The sequence below is a fragment of the Charadrius vociferus genome, unplaced genomic scaffold, assembly GCF_000708025.1.
Source record: "Charadrius vociferus isolate BGI_N301 unplaced genomic scaffold, ASM70802v2 scaffold822, whole genome shotgun sequence".
Lineage (NCBI taxonomy): Eukaryota > Metazoa > Chordata > Aves > Charadriiformes > Charadriidae > Charadrius > Charadrius vociferus.
The window spans coordinates 1,061,387-1,084,698 of NW_009647481.1; the positions used below are offsets into that span (position 1 = coordinate 1,061,387).

General features: G+C 44.7%; 2 protein-coding genes across 5 annotated transcripts in view; one reads left to right on the top strand and one right to left on the bottom strand.

Moving 5' to 3' along the window:
• Nucleotides 1-23,312, bottom strand: part of CTNNA1 (catenin (cadherin-associated protein), alpha 1, 102kDa) — a 106,678-nt gene that overhangs the window by 56,206 nt on the left and 27,160 nt on the right. Inside the window, exons 8-9 of one of the 3 annotated variants that reach the window (XM_009880721.1) lie at nt 13,933-13,935; nt 4,860-4,877 (exon numbers count right to left, since the gene is read on the bottom strand). The exons of the other annotated variants lie outside the window; for them this stretch is intronic. Coding sequence (XP_009879023.1) covers nt 4,860-4,877; nt 13,933-13,935 — 21 coding nt within the window. The remainder of the gene's footprint in view (nt 1-4,859; nt 4,878-13,932; nt 13,936-23,312) is intronic. 3 annotated transcript variants of the gene reach the window in all.
• Nucleotides 3,618-6,130, top strand: LRRTM2 (leucine rich repeat transmembrane neuronal 2). 2 transcript variants are annotated; one of them, XM_009880719.1, is made up of 2 exons: nt 3,618-4,040; nt 4,382-6,130. In XM_009880719.1, the coding sequence occupies exons 1-2, from the start codon at nt 4,037-4,039 to the stop codon at nt 5,926-5,928; spliced, it is 1,551 nt and encodes a 516-aa protein (XP_009879021.1). In that variant the 5' UTR covers nt 3,618-4,036; the 3' UTR covers nt 5,929-6,130. The 2 variants fall into 2 exon arrangements, with proteins under 2 accessions (XP_009879021.1, XP_009879022.1); XM_009880720.1 differs by having other exon boundaries at nt 4,810-6,130.

The following is a 23,312-nucleotide window of genomic DNA, read 5'->3' on the forward strand; positions in this document are numbered from 1 at the left end:
AATAAAGATGCCCGCGCTGCCTCTCCTGCGCAGCTTGCCATGCCGTGCCACGCCGCTTCCACCCCAGCATCCCTCCGTGCCAGGCCGCAGCCCCCACGCTCCCATGGAGAGGGGAGGGCTGGCTCCTGCACTGATCCTGGTACACAGGGGAATTAAAATGCGCAACCAGTGCCAGGGACAGAGCTGGCAGACAGAGAGGTGATGATCACCACGCTACACCACAGCACACGTGTCCTTTGCTCCCTGGAAGACAATGACACCCAGTCCATGGTGCCCTGTCCCACGTCTGTTGATGCTGCATCGCCCTGGACGTGCCCTTTTCTCCCGTGTCCACGTCTGAGGGCTCACGGTTAGCGCAGCTTCATAGTAGCCCATCTGAGTGACAGTACATGCAACAGTAATGCTACAGCCGCACATCTGAGCTCGTCTCCTTCGCCCCACAGCCTTACTGACGCAGCACGAAGGCTATCTTTTAGCAAAAAAAAGCAGCAAACACTCCCAGGAGTCCCGACACGCTAACATCCAGCAAAAATTAACGCAATCATTTCTTCAGGGAGAAGGGGGCGCTGTCTGTTTGCGCGGAGCCATGCGCGCGGCTGCAAATCCCGCGTGCCCCAGCCTCGCCGGCGACTCCGGGGCTTGCCATCCTCCAAGCCCACGGCAGAAGAAGGCCACGCAGCCCACATCGACATCAAGTAAAATTAGCTTATTGGTTGTTCTTAATACACTAGGAAGGCTTCCACAAGATGTCAGCCTAACTAAATGACAACGCTAGCCTCGGGGTGCAATTCTACTTTTCCAGCATGTAGGTTTAGCAGGAAAACCAGTTCTTTTGCTGCTCAAGGAGCAGGGTAAGGGAGAAGCCCCCACGAGGGTTATTGAGTCCTAGCAAGCTTATTCCTGAAGCAGACACGCCGTCTTCTCTCTCCATGCGGCACGTGACGATTCAGGCCATTACTTCGAAGCGCCCGTTCTGGCAGAAGTCCCCAGATGGCACTCGTAAGTGGTTTTCCTCGGCATGGAAGTGAGTTTGAAGTCTCAGGAGAAATGCAATTGCAAGAGTTTTGTGGGCAGCCGGGGTTTATTCCCGGCCTATTATGCCTCGACACCCCAGGCAGCTCCCAAGGAGCAACGTGAATACTACTGCAGAGTTCCAGATTTTGAAGAATAAGATGCACGCTTTCAGTAATATCTGTTATTTCACGACAAGTGCACATAAAAACATGTTTCGCTAAGAAAAGCGCCCATAAAGTTCACGTTAACAGTTCCCAAACAGGAAACTCGCTGGCAAGGTGCTAAATAGCCCTTGTTTGGTTACGGGCCAAAGAACGGAGAGCTTCAGAAAGGAAGCGACTTACCGTGTTTGAACATTAACTCTTAACTCTGTGCCAAATTACACAATCTTAATGTGGGAGGAACCTACCAACAGATACCAATGCAAAAACGCAAAACATTTCCAAAAGATACCTAATTTCAGCCTCCTGGTAATAGCCACAAGAGGTGGCACAGGAGAGGAGTAACATTTGACCTTATAGCTGTTGTCATTTGATCAGTGACACCCTGTGGAATGTTGTTTTTAAATGTTATGTCATCAAATGTAAATGTTATTGAAATTCCAATCAACACTTCAAATGAGGATTGTGCCCCAGACAGCTGCTCCGGGAAGCACAACCGCAGGTACTTCGGTGCAGCGATGCCATCAGGCAGCTGACGGCTAAGGCCGGATCTCTGCTCTGGTACGTCTCATCCGGTGAACATTAAATGCGAAGAAACTCTTTAAATAGGTTTACGGAATTTCTTTACGTGTATTTCCTTCACTCTACAGCAAATGTGAAAATATTTACTACAGCAGAGCAATTTAAGAAGTTTGTCTAGTGTTTCCTAATTTGCTTTATCATTAGTTACTTTACCGATGGGCTGGGGGGTGGGTTTTGTTGTCTTGCTTTGGGTTTTGGGTGGGTTTGAGGTTTTCTTTTTAAAAGAGTTCCCCCTCCCCATACCTTTGCTTTCAACTTAGCACTTCCCTTCAGACTGCTCGGGAGAGGACAGCCCACCACAGAAAGAAGTACCGCAGTCAGTGCTACAGTTACGCCCCGGGACAATGAAGGGAGAAACAGGTAGAAAAAAACAAGTCTTGGTTTAAATAAGTACCTCTAAAGAACCAAAGCTTAAGAAAAAAGGTAAACAGCCATTTTATTTTAAAATCTTCTTTGACACAATCCATCATCTTCCTCCATCAGCATGGGAAGTTTCTTATTCTCAGCTCTTCCCGTATCTTGAGGTTGTAAGTGATACCTTGTCGCTACACAGCAAACATTTTCAAGTGCCTTCTACTACATTATTGCTTTGCATCTCAAGGTGAAAATAAAAAAGCTTATCCAAGTTGCTTGGAGCGGGAAGCTAGCACCCCCCTGCCTCATCCACACTGAGTCAAGGCCAGTGCAGCTGCTCCGAAGGCTTTCCTGCGCATGCACGCAAAAATCCTGACTAAAACCATTTTTTAAAAAAATAAATAAATAAATCAAGTCCGTTCATTTACCTCTCAGTACCAGCTGTCCCAGAGGAGAGTTTGCTCCAGAGAAAAGGGCAATGAACTTTTAAAACAAGCAGCCACGACAGCGCATCTGCCTCTTCCATGCTGTGCGGCCAGAGACCGGCTGGGCTGTAGCAGCACGGACAGCTTTGCAGGGTCCCCACTTCTCCAAATGCAAATTTCTGCAACTCTAAAACACACCAGGTAACCGTTACGGACCTACCCCGCAGCAAGACGCTAATGGAAGTAGTGTCCCCCCCTTTCACGGGGGGCGTATGACACGAGGACGTAATCAGCGACCGCAAGGAAGCCCCCAAACTGCTCTGAGCCCCGACGGTAAACGCCAACTGCACAACTCGCTCTCCTCCCCTCCGGTCTCCAGGAAAAAGCAAGCACAAAAGCCACCGTTTGAGGGGGGGAAAAATAGATTTTCTAGTTTCATAACCGCATGCTGTCAAGCCGGATTCCAATTAAATTTTTCCCGTGCCGTAGCGCAAGCTTTGCTTTTTCCAGAAATTTCTCATCGCTTGAAATGTTCGCTCCCGTCCTTTGCTCCCGGGCTGCGCGCTATACTTTCTGACACACCACCTTCATCGAAAACGCCTGTGCTCTCTCCCTGTGCCACTTTTGCAGGGACCACAGCCGCACGCAGCTGTTAGGCTGCCAAATCCCTCTCACCTCTGCAAAAAGCTGGTGCTAACCAGCATCCTCTAGTCAAACTGCGCGGATTTTGCCTCTAAAAGTTCCTTTTATGCAGCGATATTTAACAGAAATCTGGCAGCAGCCGAGCACTAAGGCACTTCCAACTGCAGCTCTGCGCTGCTTTTAACGCCGGCTGAACACAGCCGGCACAGATGTAGGAGGGGGGAGCGGGGTGGTGCAAGTCTTTCCCAGTCCTTCTATCGTGGGGACGAAGGACTCCTACCATTGCTCCCCCCCTCCCTCCCCTCTATCAGCGGTCTTTAACGCGATCACAGTATGCACCACAGTGCTTTAAAACAGCAAAGCTTCTGGAAAACCCAAACAAAAGGAACGTCACCGGGTGACGTCAGTCTATATACAGCCCTGTGTGGTCGCAGCGCATAAGCAAATCCATTCTTGTACCGCTTCCCTGAAAAGCTTTTCAGTAAATGCACTCATGCTACTCCAGGAGCTTCTCTCAGCAATAAGCCACCCATCTGCCATCAACAAGTTAGGACTAAAGGAAGCCACAGCTGCGGAAAAAGGAAACGTGAGCTTCAATTAAACAGCTGAGCAGCCGCGGAGGATGAAAACTTGTATTAAGCGCTGAGTTAAAAATTGCAGACCTGCCAGAGGAGATCAAGCCGGTGATTTCAAAAGGAATATTCCAAGAGAGCATTGCGGATTCAATTTTGCACTAATATCAAAGGACACCAAACCCAGTAAATTATTCAAAGGCTATCTCGCATTAGAGCCTTTCACAGACTCACCGCGTTGAGTCTAAAACTACGACTGAATGCAACCTCCAATGTACTCAAAAGAATGGGTAAGTCCCTGCGTTTCTCTATACCTTGTGTAATGAATGACCGGCTATGCTTTACAGGAGCAGTTAGGGGCTAAAGCAAATTTTTCTGCGCTGAACCTTATAAAAAAAAGAATGTGTTTTCCCGATTGTGACACTGTAACCCTCTGTAACCGAGATAAAGACTCCTCCTAAGTGTAATATCCAAGTGTTGCGTGTTGCGTAGTAAGTTGTTTCTTGCCTTTAGAATTAGCTTGTCGGAAATGCATGGCAATGTTATCTGCAGTGAAATCTTCCACCGTGATGTTCAAAGTATACTGATAAGGCTATCCTATCTTGTTGTTTTCCTAAATTATATCCTGCAGGCTTACATTTCAAGTGGCCATTAGGGGCTCGTATGCTGGCAGCACTATATGCAATGAGTATGGTTTTAAAAATGCTGCCTGCCTTGGGCATGGCTTGTCCACCAAAATGTCGCTGTGAGAAGCTGCTCTTTTACTGTGACTCTCAGGGGTTTCACTCAGTGCCAAACACCACTGAAAAGGGCTCGCTAGGTTTGTCACTGAGGCACAATTCTATTTCTGAACTTGAAAGGGATCAATTTGCAAGCTTCAGTCAACTTACTTGGCTTCACTTAGATCATAATCAAATTGCAACAGTCAGAGAAGATTCTTTTCAAGGACTGTATAAACTTAAGGAATTAGTCTTAAGTTCCAACAAAATCTTTCATTTGCCAAACACAACTTTTAGCCAGCTGCTTAACCTGCAGAATTTGGACCTCTCTTTTAATCAGTTATCCTCTCTGCACCCTGAGCTCTTCTACGGCCTTCGCAAGCTACAGACCTTGCACTTGCGATCCAACTCCCTGCGGACCATCCCGGTCCGCCTGTTCTGGGACTGTCGTAGCCTGGAGTTCCTGGATCTGAGCACAAACCGTTTGCGAAGTTTGGCTCGCAACGGATTTGCGGGATTAATCAAGCTGAGGGAGCTTCACCTCGAGCACAACCAGCTGACAAAGATTAATTTTGCTCACTTCCTCCGGCTGAGCAGCCTGCACACGCTCTTCTTGCAGTGGAACAAAATCAGCAACTTGACGTGTGGCATGGAGTGGACCTGGGGCACCTTGGAAAAGCTCGATTTGACTGGAAACGAGATCAAAGCCATCGACCTAACAGTCTTTGAAACTATGCCTAACCTTAAAACCCTCCTAATGGATAACAACAAGCTCACCACTCTGGATTCCAAGATCCTGAGTTCGCTGACGTCCCTCACCACCGTGGGCCTCTCCGGCAATCTGTGGGAATGCAGCCCAAAGATCTGCGCCTTGGCCACATGGTTGAGTGGCTTCCAAGGTCGGTGGGAGCACTCCATCCTCTGCCACAGCCCCGACCACACCCAGGGAGAGGATATTCTGGATGCAGTGTACGGGTTTCAGCTCTGCTGGAATGTATCGACTGTTGTTACGCCCGTGGCTACCACGTACGCAGATCCGACTACCGAGTACACGAAAAGAATGAGCTCTTCTCATTTCCATATGGGAGACAAAGAGATTCCAACTACGGCAGGCATGGTCGTTACCACCGAAGAACATTTCCCCGAGCCAAACAATGCCATCTTCACTCAGAGGGTAATTACAGGAACAATGGCTTTATTGTTTTCTTTCTTTTTTATCATTTTTATAGTGTTCATCTCCAGGAAGTGCTGCCCTCCCACATTAAGAAGAATTAGGCAGTGCTCAATGATTCAAAACCACAGGCAGCTCCGATCCCAAACACGGCTGCATATGGCAAATATGTCAGACCAAGGACCCTATAACGAATACGAACCCACCCACGAAGGACCCTTCATCATCATTAACGGCTACGGACAGTGCAAGTGTCAGCAGCTGCCGTACAAAGAATGTGAAGTATAATACCTACATGCCATCACAAAATCAATCAGATAAGTAACCTATTTTAAAATTGTAGGGGACCTACATCAGATTCTAATTTTTACAAATGTTGACATAAAGCCTAATTTTCCAAGCTACTTAATGGAAACATTGTTTATGGAGTGGTGCAGTATTTTTTATTTTTAAGTTTTTTAAAAAATAAATCCATAATATTTTCAGTGTTAAAGAAGCAATGATTACATTAAACTTGCACTCCTAATGTTTAAAAGTCTAAAAAGATGCTCACCTCAAGCTATGTAAAATGTTTCATGTTATGTAATTATATGGCTGTGTGTAAACATTTATACCCGAGTCTCCATATTCTACTTTTTCTAATGGAACCAGTCGGCGGGGAAGGATACTGGATATCTGTCCAGAGATCTGCGGGGGGGACATACGCTCCGTTTGTTCCACTGCAGCTGTAGGATCCCAAACGCTCCAGCTGGCTCCGTTCATTTAAAGGCAGCCGTGGAGGGAGCTTTTCCTCCTCTGATAATTTCGCTCCAGTAAAAAAAGGGGAGGGGAAACAGAAAAAAAGAGCAGCGAAGGTCCAGGTGGGGATTTAAGTGCACTGGGGACCGGTGAATTTATTTTAACTACAGCTTTCCTACCTGCATTCATAGTTTGGCTTGCTTGAACAGAGCTTGCTAAAGCTCCCAACAGATACAGAAAGGAGCGGGTCACACGGTCACAAATCAGCAGGACGGTCGCAAATCAGCAGGACGACTCTCCAGGCAGTCCCAAAGTAGGCAGCGTAGCTTATTAAGGAAAGCTCAGCACGACAGGATCGACTCTAAATATTAAGTGCATTCAATTCTTATCGGCTCTCTGGTTTGACTTGATGATGCTTTTCATGAATTCAGGCTAATTACTTCTGACAATGAACAAACAGCATTTCAACACCTTTTCATGTGTAAATACACTTAATGCAAGTTTTTCTTGATTAAAAGTAAATATCAACTGGGAGGTTAAGGAGAAAAGAGGGAAGGAAGGAAGGAAGAAGCCTCTCTTTGTAAACCCCCCCCCCCCCCCCCAGCTGAGGCTTCCTCTCGCCTGGAAGCTATTTTCATGCACTAACTCCACTGGTTTCTCTGGAGACAGAATTAGCTCCTGTAATATAAGCTCTCACTTGTCCTCCTGTTCCAAAATTCAAGATAATTACCAGTTAAAACAAAAAAAAGAGCCCGCAAAACAAATCGTACCTCCTGATAAGTTAGGGAAATGTAATTAGTTCATAGAATAGTTCACTGAAAAATGTTTCGTTTCTTACTTGATATGGGACAGAATCTAAACTAGTGTGCCATTTTAAAGAAAAAAAAATCATATATAAATATATATACACACACGCACCTCATTTTTAAGGAGTAATTTGGTTTCTTTAGCCAGAAGTACCATATTGCTATTTATACTATATTATGAAATTATATGTAAATATTTGCAGATCTATGCAGCGATGGTGGTACTCAGATGCCACGGGGGCGGGGGGGTGGAGGGGGGTTGCAAAGGATTACATTATTTTTAAGTCAACTGCTCAAATATTGTAAACATTCTAACCAAAGCTAAAAGGACCAGAGGGATGGAAGTGTTGGTTTTTTTTTTTTATATAAATATACATGTATGTATAACTAAAAAAATGTGTTGTCCAATGCTGCAGTGTTAAACAATTACCAGCACACACCGATGAAGAAAAGAAATTCCTCACAGTGTTGACATACCTTGAACAAATCAGTAATTACAGTATGCTAATTGTGTTGTACTAAACTATTCCGCCAACTTTTTAAACCAAGAAAAATCACTGCATAAAAATCTGTTTGCTATTTCACTCTGCTTTTATATATCTGTATTACCACTTAGTGAGGTATTTAGGGTGCAATTATACAACAGTTTGATGTTTTATTGTGAAATGAATTCGTCCAAGGCAATTATAGCAAGCTAAGTGTGACTTCTGTTAAGATTTTACATAAAGATTTTTTCAATTACTGGTTTTGAAGATATTAATTTGCATCATTTGACTTTTGCATACAGCGCCCTTATTATAAAACAAATATTTTGTTTACTTCCTGCGACTCTGTACTTTAACGGAAGAGATTCGGTGAAGCCCTAATGGTTTTCCATAGAGATGCTTTTGAACCCTCGCAACTGTTTCTACCCCAACGAGACGATTTACACCTATTCTAGGAAGTCAATTACTGCTTTTAACTGAATACAGTAAGTCCTGCAGGGCAGGTGGACAAAGAGCAAATACGCTGTATGACTAAATCCCACCTGAGCCAGAAGGCCAGACCTGAGCTGATAAATACGAAAATGTGTCGGTATCGGAGGGTATTTAGCTGCTTGTAGAAAAACTTGCTCCGGTCCTTACCACCAGTAACAGCTCCCAGCTCTTCCCTCGTGCCCAGGCTGCCGCTCTGCCGCGGGCAGGCGAGCGAGCACGGCTGTCTCGGCAGCACCCTGCCCCTGCCTGCGCATCTCCCTTACCTCCTGTTCACTGCCTCCACGCTCTGCGCTGGGGGGAACTGGGCAGCAGGTTACTTTTGGGAATGATTTTCAGGTAGAGCTGCAGGGTACCAGCAGAGACAAAGTTATAACTGAACTCATTAATTATACTGGCAGCCAAATAATCTTGCTACACTATCATCAGCCATCAGATGTCAATACTGAACTCCGGTGTCCTCAGCTGCATTTGGGAGAAGGAATTCCACCTTTCTCCTCCACGCCCAGTGGAAAGCCTTGCTGCTAGACAGCTCAAAAGGTACCACACGTCAGTCTTCCACATGGTAATGAGAAGTGGCCGCTTGACTGAAGCGCTGAGGAGGTGCTTTCCCAACGCCCCAGCTCTGCGCGCAAGCCCACTCCATCTTTATTAGCTTCTAATTATGCCCAAGAAGAGTAAAGACAGATGTTCCAGCAATGCTGGATTTAATCCCTCTCCTCCACCCCAGCCACTCAGACCAATTTTCCAAGCATCAAAGCACTGTTCCAGTGTCTCTCAAAGCACCCAACTTCTCTCCCCAACCAGTATCCCCAGTTTCCACTGGTCCTGCAGCGCAGCCGTGGCTCGCGGGCAGCGGACACAGCCTAGCACAGCACTGCTCAATTTTACTTTCACTCTACGCCACACGAATACGCAGCCGATCTCCCAAATGCCATGGTTTATGTCTGCCATTTCCAAAGCCATTCGTTGCCAGGTTCCAGGCGTAAGCAAAGCAATTCTGCAAACATTACAGTTAGGGTAACAGGTATCATAAAACTCGCAGAATGTCAAACACTAGCGGCGAAGTCAACTTGAATTCCCTTCGGAGGGACAGCAAACGGCAGGCAAAGCCATCGCTCTGCACAAGGACACAACCAGAGGCTGGTAATTTTTGGTTTATTTTGTTTTAATTTTTTTTTTTAAAGGTACTGTCTTCCATTCTCGATCGCTTGTGACTCTTCCAGGCCAGGAGGGTGTTGTAATAACTGTGTTACTGGGCAGTCTCTGATTTATTTTGTCTATGGAACCACAGTGATTTGGTTTAAACTCATCGTGTTTCAGTACAAGCCCTGGCTAACAACAAGAGGTTGTTAACTCGCTCTCCCCAAATACCACCTCTGTTGCACAGCCTCAGTTTCTACAGACACGAAATGGCACTGTAGGTGCTTCACCACCTCCAGGCACAGCCTCATATAACTGTTCAGGGCCTTTTAGAAATGAAAATTTCTTTTGCTGCTCTCAAGACCCTCATCCCACCCAGAGATCTCCTCCAGCCTCACTGATCTCCAGCCAGCGTTTCCTCCTCCCCACCCTCACATCAATGAAATGCAAACCCAACCGCACAAGTTCAATTTTTGAGTCATCATACTGGAACGGGTCTGAATTAATGCTTTCAGTTCCCCTCTCGTTAGTCGCTCTGCATTAGATCATCGTTTAAATGCACACAACTAAAAATGACTCGATAAAGAGTAAAATGGGTTAGCGTTTAGTCTCCGCCTGAAGTGTTCCTCTGCACAGAGCTCCCATTTCCTATCAGATGGAAACATAATTAATGCCGCTGTATCAATGTTTGTTTTTGTTTGCTTTTCCCCAAGCAGAAATTATCTGATTTTTCAGCGATCAGCCTAGCCTGCATGCAAATCGAAGCATCTCAGCTTACGTCCCATTACCCCCCTTAGAAGACAGTGGCCTACTGCTAATACGTAAAAGCAGAAATATCCAGTGGCTTTAAACCAGAAATCTGCACTACACACTTATTTTTTAATGTGTCTAACTTAATTTCGATACTACTTTAATGAAAATAAAGTTGATTTCATTTTGTGATCTGCGTAGCTATCAAAATCCATCTGTTCAGCCCTTTGAAACCTACCCAGAAGCTGAATTCCATCTTTCTTATGGAGTTTTCCATAAAAGTTAAAAGTTCAGAGAGATACAGTATTTCTCCTCCCCCCAAAAAAAAAGAACAAGGAGACAACAAAAATCAAAGGCAGTTGCAGAGCAGCAGCTCCTCCCTCCCTCCGCCTCTCTCCGTTGCGGAGTCCTGGATGCTAGAACCGGTGCCAGGCTTCGCTTGGTAAGGCGTCACGCTGCCAGGATGCTTAGAGATCCTTTCAGAGTCATCTGGAAATTCAGCATTTCACATCTCATATCAAAATCCTTTTGAGAGGTATCGAGGGAAAGGTAACAGAAGCTTTGATGGATACCATCAAGCCTCAGACAGGGCAAAACTTGTGGTACCTTAGGGCAAAACACCGGCCAGCTTGCGCACCGCTGGTGTAAGCAATGAAAAGCTGCACTTGCCATCCTTCAACCGCTCCTTTGGGGAAAACAAAACAAAAAAAAAAAACCCAAACCCACAAACACACACCAAACCCACCCCAGTTTTTTTAACCATCATGAAAACATTAGTGAGTGAACTATTCTACCAGAGATTTAAAAGGAGTCTTAGATGCATTGTATTTAACTGATGTTTTAAGAGCCACTTTCTGGTGGGAGGGGGCATAAGTAATGGAGTAAAACAAAGCGCAGTGTACAGAAAAATTTTGTTATTAAAATTGTGTATACTGTAAAACTGAATTTGCCTCTTTCTTCCTCCCTTTTCAAACAGAGGTGTCAAAAGCTCATTCTTTCATAATACGCAAAGAGCAGTCTACATTCTCTGCAATACGAGTGCACCAGCACTATCCAAAGCACACAAGTCAGGTTTGCCGTTTGCCATAATCGTACCAAATACGGCACTTTCTGTTTTACTACAATAAATGAGCTGGTCTGCATGGGTTCTTCTCAAACAAGGTGTCTCCTGACTAGCAAAAATTGTTTGTATAAGCAAGATGAGAGAGCAAAAGCCAAACTCTCGGCCCTGGAGACTGAACCCCTGTGCGTACCCACATCAGGAACAGTGTGGGCAGTAGCATCCTCTCCCGCGCACCGGCGTGAGCCTTGGCAGGACCCGGCAGAGGCTGGCTGCAGGGCTGCCGAGACCTGGCTCTAACCCTGGGTCTTCCCCTGGGGTCGTCTGGTAGATCAGCCCTTGGGGACGGTGCCAGGCAGGAGCGTGGCGTTTCCAACAGGACCCCCTTGCCAAGAACTGAGCAAGGACAAACAATCCGTATCATTTAGAGACGTCAAACTAGCAAGACATCACTTCAGCTCTGAATTACAGCCATCTAGAAAGTGTCAGAAATACATTCCCTGTACAAGAAATGTTCTTTATATGGGCTACTGCAATGAACGTACCGTTCAAAGTCACGGTGCTTCAAGAACATGAGAAAGATTTCTGATTTAGAGAAGTGACAAGTTCAGGGACACAACCCAAAAGCCTTGATATAGCAGCTGAACAAAAGCACAAGTCTCAGGATGTTCCAAGATGATTACACGCACTGAACTGCCAGCTAAAAATCATTTTAGTAACTAAGCCTTAGCTGCATTTACTTTTTTGCAAAAGGTTTGGCTGGAACAAGTTCTCAAGGGTTTTAAATGTCAGTTGGCTAACTGCCTCTCAAATCCTTCTAATGCTTCAAAGCAGCACATGATAAATCTATTTTCTTAAACTCTCAAAGAGACTAATTTTAAGATTAAAAGCACCTCTCAAATGCAAAAGCAGTTGTTTACACGAGCAAAGGTAAGATATCTAAGAGGAAAAAATGGTATTCTGAGTGTACTATGCAAAACCTTTAAATCCAATTAGTAACAAGGAAATGTCAACATCACTGGCAATTTACTTTTAGATGTAGGCTGTGTTAAGACAACTGCAAAAAACCCAAAGTCTTAAGAATTTGAGCAGAGAGGACTGCACAAATGAACTGAAAATCACAGCACATCTGGGAAAGCACCAACTCCCTCCTCCGGCAAGCGTACCGGCCAAGGGACGGACTTCAGTGCACGTGTTCACCCAGCATAAAGCCCTAACGGTAATACCTACTGTTACCTGTCCTGACGGCAAAAAGCTGTACGAAATCATCGCTCCCTAATCAACAGTTTTGTTATTGTTAAGATAGTAGGTACAATTGTACTATAATTAATTAAAGCTGTCATGTTTGACATCGAGAACCACGTGCTCCGGGAGTTACCCCACGTAACACAAAAAAATTACTACAATTGCCTCATTGACAAAGTTCCATATTTATTTCAGTGATGAATGACTGAAGAGGTTTGGCTACAAAGGGCACTCAGCAAGTGATTCTGCACCTAGCCGTAACCAAACACTATTTTGGTTCTTCCGCTAGTTTTAACCAACAAGGTCTAAGAAATTTGAGTTTTTCTTCTTTCTTAGTCTGCTAAAAGGACAAGCCCAAAGACTGAAATATCCACAAAAATCGTTGGAGACCTTCTGAACTGGCAGCATAAGAAACAGCAGCGAGGAGCCGAACGGTGAGCAGAGGGGAGCGTACCTCCAGTAAAATACAAGGTCGTCTCCCCAGTATGTACCACAAACACTTCCAATACCCACACAAGCAAAACTAAGTGGTACTCTCCGCTACCAGCGCATATTAAGAAACTAAGTCTCCCTTTTAAAAAACCAAAGTATTTATTCTAAAAGCTGTTCAAGTAACTTCCCGTTTTCTCCCAGCAGGCTCTACTACCTGTACGTTGAATGCTCAAGCAAACTAGACACAGAGGAAGTACCGCTTTGCTTTTCCACCAGTCCTTACCCCCAACGAGTGGGCAGTGCACCCACTGTTTGATAGCGGTGCATTATGCTTTATACCTGTTTAAAAAAGCAGCCTTATTTCATGAAAAGTCTTGAAGTAAGCGGAAAAGGTTCATCCATCAAAAAGGTTCTTAAATAATGAATGGGTCATAATTCTTTACAGTCAAAAGCAATTAATTTTCTGTATTATAATCAGGAGAATAAATCTGAAAAATCCATTCTAATGGCTCTGAATCTGAAGGTAGTGTTGCAGCTGAATTTTTAATCTTAAAATACAGGAGCAATGAGGACTTCGGCTGTTTAAACCAAACAGAACAGCTTTACTGCATATTTAATAGGTAGAAGGGGTTTTGCGAGACTGCATGAGATTAAAGACAGCACTAGATACAGGAAATGCATTTCAAGTAGAAAAGTCCTTCCAAGATACTCCTCAACTGTACAGCTACAAAAATTCTGGAAGTGTCTTTTATGAAGTGTACAAAATACTGCAGAAAAGCTTACTGCAAAAAGTAGCTTTACTGGTATGTTTGCAAAAAGCTAAAAAATATTGAGAAGCGTGTTAATGCGGAATCCAGCTCTACCCTACAGCGGGTATTCTTATTAGGGTGCATCTGCTCTCTTCCCTTTAACTAGCTGCTCCTAAATAATCCATCACGCATCCAGAACCTCTGCCTCAAAAGCCACGTGCCTTTAGCTGGCACTATCAATTTCTGCCCTTAAATAGATTGCTTCAACCCTGATACCACCTTAAGTTTTTAATCTTTCAGAGAAGAAAGGACTGTAAAATTAATAGAGCTCTTAGTAAAGCTAATAATGACACAATCTGTTAGCAGTGAGAACACAGGAAAGGGGACAGGGACACCCACTACAAGCGAGTTTCCATCTCTAAAGGCACCTCTCAACAGTTAAGGAGGGCAGAACACATATGCATTCCCCTGCGCTGCAGACGCTTCCAGAAGCTTTGTTAACCACCTCTGCTTCAAGTCAGATTTTAGGTACCCAAGCTGACTCACCTGACCCAACGGGAGTCGCACAGTGAACATCCTCAGCGCACACCTACGGAAGGATGCGAGCCGGGAACAAACCACTAAGATGGGAAAGCCACGTAGCAAAACAATCTGCAAGCCCCGGGGTCTAACCATATACCTCTCATTTAAAGAGCAAGAGATATTAAAGCATCGTCTATGTTGTCCTCAGGATAAGACAACACGCTTCAGTGAAGACGTGGAACTACTTATTGATCGAGTCTAGCCCTGAAGCACGCCATCCCCAAACAAACAGCAACGTCTGTTGTGCCAAGGTCTACAGAGACTTCGGATTAACTCCATGCTTGAAATTCTGGTTGAATAATTGAAAGGTTAAGGAATTCCTCCTCGATCTTTCCAGATGGTCCTGAAGATGGAACTAGCCGTGTGGCTGTTTCCAGGTAGGACAGACACCCAGCTCAGCGCCCAGGGGAGCAGCAGAACTACTGTAAGGCAGAGCCTGAGCGCAGGCAGCCAAGTTTGGGGACTCCTAGTGACAGCTGGAAGCTCTGTAGGTATCAAGTGCATATCTTTAGGGTTCAGACCTTCAAGAATTTAACAGCCACAAGGCAGGCAGGAAGAGAAAGGCATCTCTAGTTTATATTCTTCTCTACGGACAACCGGTTTAGCTCTGGGACATCCATTAGCACCACGGCAGCTGGGGAACTTGGAAATAAGAGAGCTTTGACTACATGACAGATGCCTTTTGCCTGCAATTAGCAACCCGTCCTAAGACACCAGAAACTTCAAGAAAGGCTAAGGTTAGACATTTGATTAGGTTGAACTACAGAAAAAAAATACAGAAAGCTTTGGCAGGTACTTCATCTCTAACATAACTATGCTCCTAAGCAAAACAAAAATAACAGATACCTGTGACAAGTTACAGTAGTCGATAGTGACAATTAGCTTTTAGGAGATGTCTGTACATCCTTTACTGAAATTACAAAGTAGCATGCTCAGTGTTCCATGTGTAACGCGCTTTCGCCAGGTATTATCTCTGCTTGTGAGTGGAGAGCAAGTCTCTAAAGCAGCTAAAATATGACAGTCCTTTGGATGAGGGACATCTGCTGCCCATAGTTAAAATAATTAAACACCCACATAGCCCACCACGTAACATAATGTAACAACGAAATCAGGGCTGAGGCATTTCAGATATTTACAGACCACACGTGCAACTTCAATATAACTTCAGTGCTGGGAACTGCTGAACAAGTTGCGACGCCTCTTACGCTCCAAGTTTTGGATTTGTTAGTGATGTGGGTATTTGTTGACAAGTCTGAAACTTGGAGAAATCCCACCACTTTGTTCTAAATCTGAGAAGTGTTTATGGAATGAATTCAACGCTCCCGTGCTGCAGCGATGTGCCCTCACCAGCAGGGACCGGCACAGCAAACACCGCTGCCACGCAGCAATGTTCTCCTGCAAAAAGCACCTGCACCAAAGCAGTAACGTTACACGCAGACCTGGAACGTGAAAGCGCTCAGCACCCTCCTCCGACGCAGCTCGCGTCCGCTCCAGGACCTCCCCGTGACTAACAGCTGTCTGACAGCACGCCGTAAAACACAGCGGACAAATGAAAGCACTGACAAAGTGGAGAACGACTCCAGTGCACCACGCAGATAAATTTCAGGGATATTACCCCTTCATATCTCCAACTGTCTATGGACAACAATTAACTTGACAAAGGATGCCAATGAGAGTGTCCAGAGACACATGAAAAAGTTTTATACTACATTCAAATGAGCTGATGCTACTAGACTGCCGACTGCTTGCTTCTTCGTAGTGGGCACTCGATCATTTGAATATACCACAGTAAAGCTGCATCATCAAAATAGAAACTTTCTAACACCTACTTTTACTGTCCATTTATTCAAAGCTAGTAATCTTCATCAAGCAAATTAGTAAGTGATCATCAGCTTTAAAAACCAGTTTCGATTGTTTATGCAGACCCAGCTACACTACAGCATGTTGTGTTCAGGGCAACTCCTCTGACTTCAACCTCTGCCATAACAGTCAAGAACAAAATTCAGTCCGTACTCCCTGACCATCAGACAACCACTGAGAACCAGGAAAATACAAGGGGGCCACTCCAAAAAGATGAGGTTACGTAACTAACAAGACAACCCAACCACCCCAATTCCTCTAGAAAATTAATTATGCACACATATGCCATGAATAAAAAAAAATAGAAAAGTGACACTGTAAATCCACAGGAAACAATATGAAATATATGCAACCAGTGGTCCTGGGGTACTAAGCACAAGCAATATTTAAAAATCAAAATTAAATCTCACCCCCAACCACTAATGGGGAAGTTTACCTACAGAGGGCAGAAAAACTTCTAAAAATTCAGTTTCAAGGAGGGTTTGGGCCTCTGCAGACGGGAATCTCTGCACAGGGAGTTTCAAGAGTATAGATACGATCTTAGTACCAGAGTGCTCCGTTATTATGTTAACCAATAACTTAATGTTATCTCTATCTATATAAAAGCACATGGGCTCTGACCATATCACCTTAGCCTAAACCTATGTCTGTTAAATTGTGTGCCTACTACTTTACAACTGCCTTTTCTGAGCTTTTTACCCATTACCAGCAGCAGGTCATCCACCTTGCGCTTCAGGCATGTCCGGGTCATCTAAATCGCTGGCTAGTCTACGTATTGCTCAGTTGCCATAAATCAACTGAAGTGGTAAACTAAACTAAATTATTACAGACGTTAATCCAGTCAAAGGTGGTGGTGGTTTTGAATAATTACTCTATACTCTTTCCTACGTTTGCTTACACAAGACAAATGTTTTAAACTATTGAAAGAATTAGGACTAAATGACAAGTCCCCATACGTGACACAGACTGCTCACAGACACAAGGTGCAAAACACGATAAAGAACAAGAACAGGTTTCAGACATCTGAGCTAGGGGGAAAAAGAAAATCCGCACCATTCTGAGCAGAAAAAAGGACTTCTTTGTGGTTATTAAAAGAGCTTCTACCAAAGCCATTCCACAGCCTGATTTCTATTTTGAAAAGTGGTTTGGTTCTTTCTTTTTTTAATGTAATGCAGTTATCAGGAAAGACCTATTTTACCAGTATGTTATCAAAAGCATTCCACTGCCTTTGGAAAAGATTTCAAATTAGTAACATATTTCCAGTATCTTCATTAATATTAAAAAAAAAAAAAAAAACCACAACAACAAATCCTCCAAGTCTTGCTTCCTCATTTGAGAGTTACAAGTTACAACTTCACTCCTGCGGAGTCTGTTCCCTAACAAAAAAGGGCACATCAGGAGAACACACAAGTTAGTCTTCCTCCAAATTTCATAACATCTTTTAACTTCAATGGCAGCTGACTAAAATGTTCAGGACCGCTCCAGGCTAAAACCCATTCCTAATCGCTGGAACTTGCTCCAGAATTCCCACTGCAGGGTTTGCTGGGAGCAGCGGAAAACGCAGGGTCTGGTTAGCAGGCGCTGGGGCTGGTTGGTAAGCAGTTCACATTTTAAGGACAATCGACTCTCGACCATATGAAATGAGAGATTTCAACCCCAGCCCAGACAGAATCCAGTTACACGCTAACTTGTCCGTCCATCCATCCACCCCCCTTGCGCCCCAGCTGCAGAGGTAACTACCAATTTCATTCAAATATCTTCCCAGGTAACTGGGGCAAGTCCTCTTACACGCAATGGTGAAAACAAACCTTTAAAATTCCTGTACCAATGTATTATTTCTTGAGGAAAAAAGTGGTATTGCAACAGCACAAAGTAATTTATTTTTCTTTTTACTGTTATTTTCACCTGTGATGTGGGGGAGGAGGGGAAGGGATGAAGAGAGATGTCCGTCTGGTCTGGAAAACAACAGATTCTCAAACATTTTGTACTACTTTTGTACCACTGCCAGGGAATGCAGCTACCGGTGTTCTCTTAAGGCGTATTCTTACATCTAAATAAGTTAAGAGCATAGGTTTTATGATATAGAGCACACAGGTTCTATACCTCTGCAACACATTTCCACCACTGAGGCAAAAGTATTTATTTATACGGATAAGTAATGGCAGGAAAGTGCCAGGGTGCCGAGAAAATCTTCCTGTAACAATACGCATCTTTTCCTTAAGAGCTCAAAAGAAAACTGAAATTGGCAGGGATACATCATACGCTAAAACTGAGTTTTCACTGAGCTGAGTTTTCCTAGTTTCCATTAAATCATGATGCTGGAGCAAAGTTTGGACTCTACAAGCCAGACTCGGACCCAGCATTAACACAGCAAACATACCTGAAGTCTTTTGCAAAATGAAAGGGGTTTATGTCTCTTGTTACCTTGAACACATTTTCTAGTTGAGCTCCGAGAGCCAGGGCGAAGGGCTCTAACGCGTACCTGGTCAAGTTTGCCAGGATGGGAGGCGGAAGAGTGTCTAGGCTCTATTTCGCCTAACTCCGGATGTAAAGAGGTTATTTTACAGCAGGCTTGGCATCCCACTCCTTCAGGAGCTTGCCAGCTTGTGTTCTTCCCTCCCCACCATTAGCAGGCAGGGTGCGCGCCGGTGCTGGGGCTCAGGACCAGGCAACCCAGGTCCAGGCTGCTCCGCCGCGGCCGGTTGCGCCTCTGCAGCAGTGGTCTCCTCCTGGACCATCCTGGACCGCAGCCCCAAGCCCCAGCTCCCACCCAACCCAGCAGGGAGCAGAAGAAAACTCTGGAATGCAATGGAAAAGCAGCAAGTGGGCACCATGCCGCACCAAACAGCCTCCGCAGTCTCACAGAGCGGGTCTACGCAGACCCTAGAGACACACCAGAATTGCTGGTAAAAGCTCTATTTTAAGCGTACGGTGTTTCTTCGTGCAGCACGCAGATGAAAATGAAGTTGGATCACCCCTGATTGCTGCGCACCCAGGTGAGGCCTAATCCAGGCTGCTCAGGAACGACAACCCAGGAGCTCAAGGAGGGCAGCACAATATTTTGTCAATACTTACAGCTGTTTCCTCACAAGCGATTTTGTTGAATGACGACTAGTTAAGCTTGGCTACAGGTCAATTCATCTCACTTTCAGTACGGCTGGGTAGATGGGAGTAGCAGAATGGATGGGGGAACGTCTCAGAATACCAAATCAGAGGGACAAAACGCTTCTGCAGGAGCCACGAGACAGCTGCTGGGGCTGGTGAGTAATCTGCTACTGCAGAGCCGCCTTCACAGGCATGATTTTTCATTTTGATGTTAATTAGTAACCTTATCTAAAGAATATCTCAAGTTTTCCCTTTGCAAATTACACGAACTAATAGATATATCCAGAAAAATGAAAAGCAGGCTGAAGTTTACACCCGCAGTAATTGTAAGAGCCTTGAAATACTTTAGTTTTTATCATATTTTACATGCATGTGAAAGGCTTTAGAAATAGAACAACTAAAATTGGAACAACACAGACCCCTGCAAAACTCCAATTAAAAAGAGTGAGCCAAGACAGCATATGCCCTTTCCAAGAGGAAGAGAAAGCATTATAAATCTGGGAATAAAGCCACCTAACTCCTGGCAAGACAGCTCAGAGAAACAGATAATAAAACAATCCTACCAGTACAGTCATAAGACATTCAAAGCTAGAATTAATGTAGCCTTTATTAGAAATATAAATAGCTTTAGTTTGTGACAGATTTTAAGTATTTCCTGTACGAAGGGATTCAGCAGCCTTAACCTGCAATATAGCGACAAATAAAACGCGATATGAAGTTGCCTTCGACGGGAAGCAAAGGGCATTAAAAACTGGAAATAGCATCAAAGGCTGAGTAACTGGGGAGGTACTAGCGACTGAGCACCTCCAGCCTCGCCGGCACCAAAAAGCACAAGTATCTCCTCTCTCCCTCCCCCACGTGCGTGTCAGTAGCTTCGCTTGCCTCCACAGAAGACAAAATTGCTGGGAAGAACGCCCACGCTGCCCGTGAGACTGACCCCACCGGTTGCAGTTAAAAGCCAGCGACCTTATTCGCATCACCTCCATTTACCTAAAGCAAGCGACTCACCGAGGAGTCCTGCCCGATTAAAAAGACACTAAAAACGTGGCATGCATAACGTCATCCTTTACAGAGACACTATCAAGCCATTATTTACTAAGCTAACTAATTAGCCAGCCACCCTTGCAGATAATGAGAATGCATTAAAGTATTTAAAACTCCAGCACAAGCCTGACACATACAAAGTGGCTGCCCTTCTTCAAAAGAAAACGAATGTCAAAGGAAATAAACCATTTCGGAACAGTCGGCACATCTGAGGTGGAGCGGGAAGGTAGCGTCACCTCCGGTAAGCGTTCAGAAAAAGTAAAGCAAAGCAGAGCGCTACGGGACGCAGAGGTATTTTGTATTTTTATTGTATCAGCCTCTACTTGTAAAGAAATCATTAGACAGATGACTTAAATTAGCAGTAGATAGATGATAAAGCAGCAGCTATTCAAAACAAACAGAATTAATGTACAGAACTGTACAATCTGGCACAGAAAAAACAGGGAAATTGAATGTACTTAAGCTGACAGTGATCTGAAAAACCCAGCTGGTTAAATTCAGTTTCACACCAAGAAATGAGCTTGAATATACACTTCACCGCAGTCGAGTACTGAAAGCGCCCTTCCCTTTCCACAGGCACTGCTCCAGAAGTGGGTAATATGACCAAAGTCACAAAGCAAGTTTACAAAACGCATAAAATAAATTAATCCCTCTACTGGAAATGACACCAGGAATACTCCTGGGGGATAAGAGTTCCCTGTCTACTTGATATAGCCCTGCTCTTTCAAAAAGATTTCCTAAACTCCAGCTGAGAGTATCCATGATTTATTTGGGTTTTTTGGGGGGTGGAGATGTTTCCACGGCACTACAAAACTGATTGAGGATAAAAATGGAGAGGAAGTTTGGAGATTTCAGGACCTGTCAGCAAAGAGCCAGTCCTACATTCTCTGTGAGTAGGTCTTCATGAAAGCATACGGGGGGTATCAGGACATGAAGATTTGCTGCTTAATTACTATTTTTTTCTCTACACACATATTCCTCGTAGGATCTCCTCATTCATATTAGTCACGCTTTCCATAGTAGAGTCCCACAGCTTCTGCAGAGACAGGAGCAGCCTTTTGGGGAGAAAAGCTGTGTATGACAACACAAGAGGGGGATGAGCAGGAGAGCCGCGTACCCAGGGCAGCGCTCTCACCCACAGCTACAAGAGAGCCAAGCCTGCTTCAAACCACCTCCCGCAACACGAGAACATAAGAACTGTTAAGTTTGCAAAGACCCTGCTTTCCTCAATTAAAAGCTCCCACAAGAAAGGCGACCATCTTGTAGGCCATTACCTCCAAAAGGGTCAGCTGCTCAGGTGGAAGACAGAAGGGCTTTCAATGTCTCTCTTTCTTGAACACTTCAGTTATTTCTGCATTAACTTCGCATTTTCTTGGCTTTTTTCAGTCCGGTGACCTCTAGAATTGGGATTCTTTGACTCCTGGAGAGGTGCCCAAAAACTCATTCTGCCTCTAAGGAAATTCACAATTTGGCATTTCAGGGGAACAGTATCAAATGATATAGCTGCAGTCTTATTCTGTACTTGACATCAGAGCTCTCGTGTCACCTTCTTCCCCCGAAATGACTCAATAAAGACAGTCCTCAAAGGAGAGGTTCAAAGGCACAGCAGGGAAGTGCAAGCAAGCCTCACGTTGCAAGTTTTCCGTACGCAGTCCAAGACGCTGTCCGGTGAGGTGGGGAAGATACACACACAAACCCGTTGCAAAAAGGGAAAGGAAATTGAAGCCAGGGCCACAGAAGCCACCCGGGCAATATAACGTAGCCAGTTGCTCAACCTCTACACAAGTAGAATTAAATGCTGGGGTTTAGTTAAGATGTTTTGAATAAAATTCACGTGTGTTTACAAGCAATGCACAGTATTAGGTTAAAACACATGGGGACAGCATGTAAATGGAAGTAGTATATGATTTGGGCCACCACTGACATTCACAGCTGTAATTCAGCTGCCGGGAAGCCTGAAAAGGAGAAACACCCATCAAGACCTTCCAACGCGAGATCCAGCACAGACTGTGCATGCTACAAACGAGTCCCAGGGTTATCTTCCTACTCGGGATTTTTTTAAAGCACCGTATACCAATGATGCTAATTAACATCCAGAATGAACCCAAAACCTGTCAGTACAAATGGTCACAAAGTTGATAGCAGGAAGGAAAACAAACTTCAAAAATATAGGTAAGATGCTGAGGGGACTGGAGCATCTCTGTGATGAGGAAAGGCGGAGGGACGTGGGGCTGTTCAGTCTGGAGAAGGGAAGACTGAGGGGGATCTCATCAACGCTTATCAATCCTTAAATCCTCAAAGGGCGGGTGCCGGGGGGTGGGAACAGTCTGGTTCCAGTGGTGCCCAGTGACAGGACAAGAGGGAACGGGCACAAACGTGACCATGGGCAGTTCCATCTCCACCTGAGGAGGGCCTTCTCTGCTGTGAGGGCGGCAGAGCAGTGGCACAGGCTGCCCAGAGAGGTGGGGGAGTCTCCCCCTCTGGAGCCATCCCAAACCCGCCTGGACGCCGTCCTGTGCCACTGCTGGAGGTGCCCCTGCTCTGGTGGGGGGTGCACTGGGGGAGCTCCAGAGGGCCCTTCCAGCCCTCACCAGTCCGGGGTTCTGTGATAAGTCTCAAGCATACAATGAGGGGTGTTTTGAAGAAGTCTCAGGAAGATACTTCAGGATCTCCAACATTCCTTAATATTTCTCTGTGTATTTCTTGTAAGAGAAATTATGCAGCTACATTCATACATCAAGACCACATAAAAAAATTTAACAGTACCAGAATGATCTGAAGTCTTGAATAGTTTAAGATAGTAAATGCCTTTACTCCCCCCAAACTGCCGCTGTGTGCAGCCTCACACTGCATGGACAAATCTTAAACTGTCATTCTTAAAAAAAAAAAAAAAGACAAAACAAAAAACCCACAAAAACCACACACAAAACCCCAACCCAACCACACAAAAAGGTGCCTGCCTCGCTTGTAGGTAAGAATATTAGTCCAAAATTCAATCAACTTAACAAAAGGCAACAAAAAGTTGTTTGGTTTGGGGATTTTTTGTTTGTTTTTTTGGTTTTTTAAGGAGTCCATCTTTTAAATATGAGCCCAAACCAGATTCCTGAAAATGCAGCAGATGAAAGGCAAGCTAGAAGGGAAGGCTGGAGCAGGCAAGCAGCAGCAAGGGCTGTGTGGCGGAGAA